The 10,676-nt window shown below is 40.7% G+C and overlaps 2 protein-coding genes across 3 annotated transcripts; one reads left to right on the forward strand and one right to left on the reverse strand.

The window, feature by feature from the left end:
- The first annotated feature begins 2,791 nt into the window (after positions 1-2,791).
- LOC149381249 (Glycosyltransferase family 29 (sialyltransferase) family protein) lies at positions 2,792-4,885 on the forward strand. Its single transcript, XM_089630666.1, has 2 exons — positions 2,792-4,432; positions 4,771-4,885. The coding sequence occupies exon 1, from the start codon at positions 3,176-3,178 to the stop codon at positions 4,406-4,408; it is 1,233 nt and encodes a 410-aa protein (XP_089486792.1). The 5' UTR covers positions 2,792-3,175; the 3' UTR covers positions 4,409-4,432; positions 4,771-4,885.
- On the reverse strand, positions 4,852-9,081 carry LOC149381250 (poly ADP-ribose polymerase 3). Of its 2 annotated transcripts, XM_089630663.1 has the most exons (16): positions 8,849-9,081; positions 8,338-8,642; positions 8,037-8,241; positions 7,833-7,946; positions 7,691-7,748; positions 7,529-7,598; positions 7,279-7,453; positions 7,077-7,210; positions 6,760-6,997; positions 6,489-6,693; positions 6,242-6,399; positions 5,936-6,145; positions 5,747-5,849; positions 5,574-5,656; positions 5,159-5,485; positions 4,852-5,084 (listed from the first exon to the last, which is right to left on the reverse strand). In XM_089630663.1, the coding sequence occupies exons 1-16, from the start codon at positions 8,942-8,944 to the stop codon at positions 5,013-5,015; spliced, it is 2,553 nt and encodes an 850-aa protein (XP_089486789.1). In that variant the 5' UTR covers positions 8,945-9,081; the 3' UTR covers positions 4,852-5,012. The 2 variants fall into 2 exon arrangements, with proteins under 2 accessions (XP_089486789.1, XP_089486790.1); XM_089630664.1 differs by having other exon boundaries at positions 8,338-8,864.
- Positions 9,082-10,676: the final 1,595 nt, after the last annotated feature.

Raw genomic sequence — 10,676 nt, forward strand, 5'->3', positions numbered from 1 at the left:
AAGGATTTACAATAAACATAATAATCACTGAATGACACATGATTTTGTATTTAAATCACAATAGTCGGATCCCCCAAATTTCATTGTGATGAAAAGGGTTTTGTGTAAATTTTAGGATTAATGACCAATAATCCACGGATTCGTTACACATAGGGAGAGGAATGTTCAATACCATCTAATTTCAAAATCGATTAAAAAAAAAATTTTGAAAATTTTTAATATGTAAATCGAGGTTGAACATTAGTAAATAAGAGTTCCAATCGAAAAAAAATCACACATGTATACCTGTTACAACCGGAGAGAGGAGCTGGTCTGAAAAATAGTTGCAGTTCGTCGGAAGTCGCCAAAATAATTACAGTTCGTCGGAGAGAGGAGCTGGTTTATGAAAATAATTTTGGGAGCGATTTTTTTTGTAAATGGCAGAGTAAAAATCGGTGGGGAGATGAACGATTTTAAATGCAGTTATTACTTTCTTGATTCTCGGAATCACGTTACCTATTTTATTGTTTTTTTTAAGTCAACCGTGTGTTATGGGCGGGAAAGTCTGGGCGTTTTGGTAAATTTAGAAGTGTCTTAAATGATATCTGGCTATTTACTTAGTATTTACAAAACCTTGGCTATTTAGCAATTTTAAAGGTTTGATTTGGCTATTTTGCTAAATAATTGATAAAAAAATTTCCCCATTATTAAATTGTGTTTTAAGTTTTTACTATGTCTTTTTTTTTATAACCGTGGTATCCGGGTGAGACCCGACTAATATCCACGAGGCTCTGGCATTATCGACCGGGAGACTACCCCAGTGGCCCCAATTGTTGCGTCCACGGGGAATCGAACCGGGGATGTGCAAGATCCCAAGAATCGCCATTACCACTAGACCAACCCATTGGGGTTCAGTTTTTACTATGTCTTTTAAAATTATGTTATTGTTTTTAGTTTTTATTTTATTTTGTGTGTTTAATTTAAACTTTGTGATCTATGTTTAAACATAGTTTATTTTAATGTATTTTTGTTGTTAATTTATGAGTTTTGGTGTTTTATAAATAATTATAGGGTTAATATATACATATATAAAATTAATGTTTAATGTGTTATTAAAAGGATTTAAAAAAAAAAATACTTTGCCGTGTGATACAGTGCCACTGCAAATATAGCATGATACTGTATCACACACTTTATTTGATGATACAAATACAGTGTGGTTGGTGCATATCACACGGCATATATAGTGTGATGCCGTGTGATAGGAGAAACCCTTAGACATATGGAGTGCTCGTTATAGGAAGAGCTATGTATATGGCATAAATAGACCTTTATATTGAAATTTTAGTCTAAGTATCTAATAATTAATAAAATATCACAACTAAAACAACACATATCCACCATATAACGAGATAATTAAGTATAAGCTGTGATTTACTCCAATGTCTTGGATGTTATACACTTATATACCACCTTTTTTTTCAAACATAAATACCAAACGTTACATTTGAGTGCCACAGTTAACAATAATGCTGTTAAAAGACATGTGGATACTTGATTTTAAAAGAATTAAGTATATAATTGCATAAATTCAAAATATTGGATGTTTATGCCACAATTCATCTAATAATAATAACAATAATAATACTAGTAGTAGTAGGAGAAGCCCTTAGACATATGGAGTGCTCGTTATAGGAAGAGCTATGTATATGGCATAAATAGACATTTATATTGAAATTTTAGTCTAAGTATCTAATAATTAATAAAATATCACAACTAAAACAACACATATCCACCATATAACGAGATAATTAAGTATAAGCTGTGATTTACTCCAATGTCTTGGATGTTATACACTTATATACCACCTTTTTTTTTTCAAACATAAATACCAAACGTTACATTTGAGTGCCACAGTTAACAATAATGCTGTTAAAAGACATGTGGATACTTGATTTTAAAAGAATTAAGTATATAATTGCATAAATTCAAAATATTGGATGTTTATGCCACAATTCATCTAATAATAATAACAATAATAATACTAGTAGTAGTAGCACATTAATTTTGTTTAATAACTATTTTTTAATATTAACCAAATATTGATTACTTTACAAAATCAACTTTTCAATTCGAAATCTACCTAAGGTATTATTTCTTATAATACTTTACTAATAATAGAAATTTAATTTTCATTTATGTTTAAATTATTTTTCAAGATTACGACTTCACTGTCATTTATAATAGAGACAATTAGATCAGTAACTCAATACCTCATCCTCCTTTTAAACATAGCCAAAACTTTATTTTATTAAGAAAATAAATCAACGGACCGAAGTAAATCAAATTAATTAAAATAGTTAATTTAATTTATTTCAGCTTGGTGAACTATTTTTTTTAATACAGTGAAATTTTGGTTAAAATCTTAAAAAGAACTAAGAGATTAGGTAGTTGCAATAAACTCTTCTTTGTGATATTAAACTCTTCTTTATAATATCACGTGACCAATTACGTGCACGTTTAAGGGATATAATGTAGGAAAAATAGATGCAAATACCAAATTAGTAAAAAAAAAAAAAAAAAAAAGAAATTTTAAAACGAGAAGGAATGAAGTGTTAGGTGCCATACTAAAAAAGATACAGGTGTAATCAATGTATAGAAAATATGTAAAATATTAAGACTGAAATAGTAATATAAGTTTTCCCTTTTTAAAAAAATTAAATTAAAAAGAGTGAGTTTTCCCAAAAATAATTGTTCATATTAAAAAAAAAAAAAAAACCCTCTGACCATCGACTATGGGTATGGAGTATGGACTATGGAGTCAACACCACCGAAGCATCCTATAAATTCCCTTCGGGTCTCTTTCACGACTCACTACCAAAAAGTATACTAACCCCACACGCACATTTCCATGTGGTCACCCATGTTTAAAATTAATTCTCTAACTCACTCCCAAAGCAAAAGCAACCAATCATTCTACTCTCTCCTCTCTCCGATACCCTGAAGAGGAAAACTAACACGCCGACCAATCTCCTAGATCGACTACACATTTTTTGTCGACTCTTCTTTCTCTCTTTACCCGATCCAAAAGCATCCCATCACACACTCTCTCGCGGATGAGCTCGTTCTGAAATCTGAAGCCAGTCGCTCCAAACACCAGATCTCCTCTATTTTCTCGTTGTTTCTATCTTCGGACATGCCTAATAAATCCCTGGAAACCGAAGACGGGTCCGAGTCAAAGTCAAACAGGCTCAAGATCTATCTCGGCAACTACAACAAGCTGTACAGAGCGAGCCCGATGAAAAGGAGCGCGAGGCCTTTATTCAGTCTCTTGCTTCTGACATTCTTCGCCGCCACTTTCGTGTCGAGGACGTTCTTCCACAGGACGATGAGCTCGATCGAGCTCGAGAGCTCGATCTCAGTCCCAATCCAAGCCCCGGCGGTGGTGTTCAACGAGACGCTTCTGAGGCTGGCGTCGGTGGACCTTTCGGAGGAGAAGACGAAGCTGGAAGTTGGACAGCTCTTGGACGGAGATATGGACAGCATTGGCCGGTACAGAGCTTTCAACACTTGGAGAAGACTCAGCCACAGAGACATCAGATCCAAACAGCAACCGCTTCTCCGATCATCGCCGAATTTCTACCGCCACTGGCTCGCGTTCCGGCGAGCCCTCCGGAGCTGGTGGAGAAACCGCCGGCACGAGCCGGCAGTCATGTCCGAGCTAGTCCGCCTCGTCCGCGGCCCCATCGACGGCTCGCACTCCAAGTACTCCTCGTGCGCCGTGATCGGAAACAGCGGGATTCTTCTGGACGCCGAACACGGAGGCTTAATCGACGGCCACGAAGCCGTGATCAGGCTCAACAACGCGAGGACCGAGGGCCACGAGAAAAACGTCGGATCGAAAACGACGATATCGTTCGTGAACAGCAATATACTCCACCTCTGCGCCAGAAAAGACGGCTGTTTCTGCCACCCGTACGGGCCCGGAATCCCGATCGTGATGTACATCTGCCAGGCTCTTCATTTCTTCGACTACGCGGCGTGCAACGCCACCTGGCACGGGCTCGTGGTGATGGACCCGCGGTTCGACGTGCTCTGCTCGAGGCTCGTGAAGTACTACTCGCTCGCGCGATTCTCCGGTGGGCCGTTGGAGAGGTGGGTCGGGGAACACGACGGCTCGTTCTTCCACTACTCTTCGGGGATGCAGGCCGTGATGTTGGCTTTGGGGGTCTGCGAAAAGGTCGGGTTGTTCGGCTTCGGAAAATCCGGATCCGCCAAGCACCATTACCACACGAACCAGAAGGCCGAGCTTCGGCTCCACGACTACGAGGCCGAGTACGACTTGTATCGTGACCTGGCCGAGAGGCCCGAGGCGGTTCCGTTCATTCCGCGATCTTTCGAGATTCCTCCGGTCACCGTGTATCGGTGATGATCGTCTATCATGAATACCCCTGTGAGTACTGTCGAAGATGGGTTTTTTGTGGGGTAAAATATACTGAATTGTAAAGATTTTATTTGTCTTGCTATTTTGAATAGAGATCAATAAATGTCACTGTTTCTATTCTATATAAGGAGTGAAAGATTCCATATTTTCTATATACTTCAATTGTGTTTGTTCCTCTAGTCTACGTACACTTGGCTTCACATCAAGTGTGCAATGACCACGGGGGTTTATTATTTTTTTATTATATATATAAATAAACTTTTGGATTGCATTTTTTTGCTTATACAATAGTAATTCAATCTAGTATTATAATTATAATTACATGGTCCCATCTTCTTGCATTGCAGCTTCGAGGTCAAAATGCACAAGCAACGTGGATTATAATTTTACATGACGTTGATGGTGAACTACATATATACACACACATGTACAAACAAAACGACCACCATATCCATATCATCTATTTTTTCCTCTGCTTCTAATATACTTTTCATAACCCCAAGCACAACACAGAAATCTCTCAGAAAGACGACCCCATCAAAACAAAACAAAAAGCAGAGGAAAACCCTTTTTTAATCAGTGCTGTTTTTCATTCCTCCTCTTCCTCCACCACAGAATCCTTCTCTTCGTACTTCACTCCCACCAAGAACCTTATAACAACCTACAAAACAGTAGAAACGGTCAGTCAAAACCATTCAAGTTTTGCTTGTGTTCTTTGAGAATTTTTTTAATTACCTTTTTGGGGTCGTAAACAGCGTATTCATTATACTCGAGTGGGCTCTCTTTGTGGCTCGATGCGACCAAACGACCACAAGGGACTTTGATATCTTCTTCCCAAGTCTGATGCTCGGACTCGTCTGTGGTTTTTCTTCCCAGCCCTTTCACTCCCTTGTTTTCCTTCTCTAAAGACTCTGTGTCCTCCGGCGCCGAACTGAGCTCGACGATCTCATCGCCGAGCGAAGCCACAGCCAAAACCAAGTACCCTTCTGGTCTGTCCACCGCGGTGAACCCGTATCTCGCTGCTTCCGCTGAGGCATCAGAGCAGACTATTGCTTTCCCAAACTAGCATAAGCACAAGGCCAAAGATTAGGCCGAAGTATAAACTAAAGCTCAGATTATGAATTATAAGCGAGAAGCAAGAAAATAGTACCATGTATCCAGGCGCCGGGATAGAGCAAATTGACGGCAAAAATCCTTGATTCAAATGCCTCAACACGTTTGAAGTCCTTGAACCTGGGAAAGAAATAAAAAAAAAATTACGGTGGGGTTATTACTTGCTGAACAAGGTTTTTTTTTTTGGTTTTGAGTTATTCTTTTTCTTACCACACCATAGTAATAATTTATTTGGCAACTTCTTTATTTCTTCAAAAGAAGGACTGGCCTCGGACTGCACAACGAATATGTTCTCCACAGAAACCCCGTATTCCTATAAATAGTAGCGGAAGAAGTAAAAGAGAGCCCAAAGATTGTCTACAACAGGATAACTGAAAAAGTAGTTCTTTCTATGCTTACAACTTCACCGGCTTTGACAGGTTCGTATGTTTTCTCGAGGTAGTTGACTATCATGTTGTAGTCGTTGGACTTCTTCTCGAGTGGAGAGATCTTGCAGCCGAGCTTGTTGTATCGGTCAGACAAAGGATCGTCGAGGGTCGACCCACTCATGTCTCCAATGAGCTTGGAAGCCACAGTTATGTCCCGGACAGCTTCCAGGGACGAAGCAGCCTAAAAATGAGGCGATAAATGAAAACAAAAACAAAAAACAGTAAGCTTCAAATCTCACCTCAGCTGAAATTTATTGAATAAGAAAAGAAAACTCACCTCAGCAAGTTCTTGGTAGTCCCTGAAGATGAATGGCCTAGTGGAAGGCATTAGAGTGAACCACTTTTGGCTGAAATCCGACCACAACGCCTCGGCTTTTCTTCCCGACTCTGCCTTCGATTTAAGGGTCTCAATGAATTTCAGTAGAACCTCCTCACCTGAATCATCACACACCATTCTTTTCACATCTGCAAATTAAAATTCTCCGTAGCACAAAAAGGTAGTAGAAGAAGAAAAAACCACTTACATCTCTTCAGGTGAAGATCGGTGAGTACACCGATTGGTAGATCAGGTGCGTCCAATCCCATCTCCATCAGAGCATACCTGTAAATCTCTTGGCTACACAAGACTTTCATGAGATTCCCGACGAGCGGTTCAAGCTTGCAATGCACAGCGGCGACCCCGAGCTGCCTCACACCAAGAGCTCCGTATCTCACTTCCACTTCATCAGCCTGCTCAGCCAAAGTTTCACATCAATCACTGAAACGAAAACAGAACAACAAAAACAAAACACTGACCATGTCAATGGGAAAGAACTTCATGGGCTTCTTCTGGATCTTCTTCTCGGTCTCCCACGGCAAGAACTCGTTCCCGGTGACCTCTTCAAAGAGCCTCGCGAACTCCTTCAACGCGTTCCCCTCGTCCTCCCACTCCTCCGACCTTTCCTCCGCGTTCGGGTCATCCCCGATTTTTCCCTTCTTGAAGTACAGCTGGAGCGGCTTCTCGGGCACCGTCACTAGCTGCATTATACAATAACTGAAACCACAACAAGAGTCTCTTAGCTAAAAAGAGTAATGGGTGTCTTGATTTAATGCAGAATTTATTTGTACTCAACTGGTTCATTCCGCGGCCGAGATCACAGAGCGAGAAGGCACAGTTGTACAACAAGCCGTCTTTCTCTAGGATTTTGCCTCCTTGCTCTTGCAACATCGTGTCCTTGTACACTCCTCTTTTACCAAACATCTTCAGCTGTGTACGAAAGGTATGTACATGTGTTAACATACATATGAATTCACAATATACATTGGAGTACTCACTTCGGCGGAGAGCGATTCCAGGGCTTCCTGGGTGGGGTCTTGTTTGTCCCACGGAATACCCTTTCCGTCCACAGAGAGATCGGAGACGATGTCGTAAGCCTCGAGGGGCTGCGGTTCTTGCTTCTCGATGCTCTCCAGTAGCCACTCCTCTCTCACCACAGGAATGCCTCTTTCCCTGCCCCCAAAATATCAACAAGTCAACATATAAAATACCCTCTTTCGTAACCACAGAAAGAGCAAGTCAACTTACAGTGCCTCGGTCAACTTAGAAGTGCCGCCGCGATCACGCTCTGCGCTCGAGGCTACCAAACAAGTCACACCTGAAAATTGCCATCACGTCAGAACAAAAGCCAGTCTAGAGCCAATAAAGGCAAAGCCAAATGAGTCTGAGTCACTATTCAATCGGATGTACCAATGACAGAGTTGGCGACTTTGCCTCCGTGCTTCTCAATCTCTTTTTTCCAGTAGCTCTACAGCCAAAGCCACCACAGCAAAGTCAGTAGTTGTTACAAACAGAAACCAAACCTAACCAAAGCATGGATAGGCAAACGTACATGGGTTCGAGAGAGACGACCCATGAGAGAGATGACCATGGCCTTGAAAGGCTTATCGGCAACACTGGCATCTATCGAGGGCCGGTGTTTCGGGTCTCGATACTTGTTCAACAACTGATCACACACAACAAATCAACTCAGCACCATTATTAGCTATCAAATCGTATGTACGTATGTATGAATGTATGTGTATGTATACAATACATCGGAAATGGGTTGCTGTTTGAAAGCAGGGTCGGAATCGGGTATCTTCGTAGGGGCTTGTTTCCTGGGAGGGTAAATGGTGTTGAAAGTGCAAGTAGACCACTCGGTGTATGTTCCGGTGCACGAATATCGCATTCCATTGTAGTCCAGTGCACCTCCGCACACCGGACACTTATCCAACGGTCCGTAGAACAGCAAATCCTGGCTGTTCATTCAAACAATTCATCTTCCATATTAAAAGAAAAGAAAAGAAAAAAAAAAACTACGGTCTCGGTCTCCGATGAGTCACTAGCTTAATCACCATTTCCGGATAATTGAGGCGTTTTCAGAGGCAGCAGAAGAAGGAAGTCCATTGGCTTCCAAAATCTCGCGCATTTGGTCGATAGAGAGGCTTTCTTCTATAGCCTTACAAAACTCCACGTACTTGGAGGCGATGTCTTGGTGGTCGTCGTTGTGAGTACTACTCGTTCTCTGTCCATTTTCGTTCTCCGGCTTTGCCTTCTTCGGCGACGCCTCAGCTTCGTGCGCTTTTGTCTCTGCCTTCTGCTTCCTCGTCATCACTTTGTCTTCCTCGTGTGCATGTGATTGAGACCTCGTCTCATGAACCTTCATACATACGTATGATCACTAGTCGGTTCAAGACAAATATTGCGGGGAGTGAAACTAATAGAGAATATAATTAAGCAATGCAAAAGGATAGAGCCTTACTAACTATGTTGTTTTTATGTCAACACAAGAAAATCTAACGAACATGGCCTTTCATGAGAAATCAAGTTCATAGGAATAGGGTGTCTCTTCGAAGAAAAACTAACCTTCATGCTGTTTTTGGTATCTTTATCAAAAAGCCAAGAGCAAATCACTGCAGCTATAATTGGTCTAGAGCTCCAACGAAACTGTGTAAAGAACATCAAGCTCCCCGGAGGAAGTTAAAGAGCTAAGTAAAAACGACACGTACGTTCGTACGTGCATTCTTTTGCAAAGAACATCTGTATCGTCGTTTGACACGTGTCCTCTTAGTGCCTTTCGTCTCTCAGTCCGCTGACAGATGGCGAGGTGAAGCAAGGTTATTTAATCACCTATTTCGTACGTTATTTTATATCGTTCTGTTGTTTCTAATGCCTTTGTGCATGCAGGTTAAAGCTTTTCTAAAATAATCAATATCTTATATACATTTTCCCAAAAAATGTTTTCACGAAGTGTGTGCTAGTCACTTGTAAGAACTCTCAACCAGATCTTCATGTCACGTCACAGTGACTGGCAGAGACCACAACCAAAAAACAAGCAGATTTTCACAAGAAGATGCTCAACCGGCAAAAAAAAAAAAAAGAAAAGAAAAAAAAGATGCACTCATAAAGATCTTCATAAAAAAAAATGAAAAAGAAAAAAAAAAAACCAAAGACCAAAGATGCACTCATAAAGATCTTCACAAGTAAAGGATATAAAGATTCACACGCCAAATTATTCCCCCCTATTTGCTTCAAAAAGACAAAAAAAAAAAAAAAAAAAAAAATTAGAAAATCATAAATCCATACTACAAATCAAGTCACAAACTGAAGCTTAAAAAGAAAAGCTAAAGATATCACAGACTGAATTATAAAATATTATTCAGTAGGTGCTAAAAGAGAAAAAAGACTTAAAAATCAGTTGGTTGTGGTGGTGTCCCGATTGACATCATCATGAACATCACTAGCAGATGTTGATGCAGAAAAAGAGAGAACCATCATCTTCAGGACATCTTCAATCTACTTCTTTCTATCAGAGGCCTTTGTGATCGATCCTTCTAGATGTTTACGCTCACTGATCAGAGTCTATGCGGCAAGAGACCTGAGCTCAGTAGACATAGAGGGAACTTTAGGGTCCTCACTGGATATGGTGAAAGACTGTGGCACAAGAAGTGATGCAGGCTTGCTTATGTTAGCAGCATGATGAGGTTGGAAAAACTTGTAATTGAAAGAGATCTTTCCAGGAGCAATGAGAGGCGACTTCAACTCCTTCTCTTTCACAGCCTTGGGATGCTGCTTAAGTATCAAACGACATAGAAGAGAGGGATATCTGATGGGTAGCGTGATAGCCTCCGATCCAGGATGCTTGATAACTTGTTCAAAGACAAATTTGCCAAAATCTATGGCAACACCGGTGCCCACCTCATGAATGAACTGAGCAAGGGTGAGAGAGATCCCGGTAGAGTGAGACGCGAGAGCCCAATTCTTGACTCCTATCTTGTGAAGGGTAGAGACCTTTGACCGACCACACTTCCTTGTCTTTGCCACCTGTGATCTCCTTGACCAAGTCTATCTTGGATGGAAGAGGATCCTCAGAAGATATATGAGTCCTTCCAAGATATGTGTTGATCACTTGAGAAGAAAAGTCAATGCACTTTCCGCGCACATGCACCTTCAAGAAGTCCGAAGAGCTAGAGTCTGCAATTTTTTAGGGAGATTCACAATGAACTCCCTTACCAGTTGAGTATGAAAGGCCCATTATTGCTCACAGTCATCGATAGATCAACATTTTGAATGTATTTTATGATTTCAGAGCATTGCATGGCTTCTTCTGAGAGCACACACTCAACACTCAGGGGCAATGCCTCTCTTGACAACAATCTTCCACCTGCTAGCATCTTAGAGAGTGAAAGGAAAT

The sequence above is a fragment of the Urtica dioica genome, chromosome 11 (assembly GCF_054948205.1).
Source record: "Urtica dioica subsp. dioica isolate 48M chromosome 11, U.dioica_male_clone48M_v1_H2, whole genome shotgun sequence".
NCBI lineage: Eukaryota > Viridiplantae > Streptophyta > Magnoliopsida > Rosales > Urticaceae > Urtica > Urtica dioica.

Bases quoted from the DNA above. Each gene is read 5' to 3' on its own strand.
- LOC149381249 (XM_089630666.1), top strand. From the start codon at position 3,176: ATGCCTAATAAATCCCTGGAAACCGAAGACGGGTCCGAGTCAAAGTCA.
- LOC149381250 (XM_089630663.1), bottom strand. From the start codon at position 8,944: ATGTTCTTTACACAGTTTCGTTGGAGCTCTAGACCAATTATAGCTGCA. The intron at 7,947-8,036 runs GTATTGTATACA...GTGTGTGATCAG, and splicing joins AACAGCAACCCATTTCCGAT to TTGTTGAACAAGTATCGAGA. The intron at 6,694-6,759 runs GTCAGTGTTTTG...TTGGCTGAGCAG, and splicing joins AGTTCTTTCCCATTGACATG to GCTGATGAAGTGGAAGTGAG.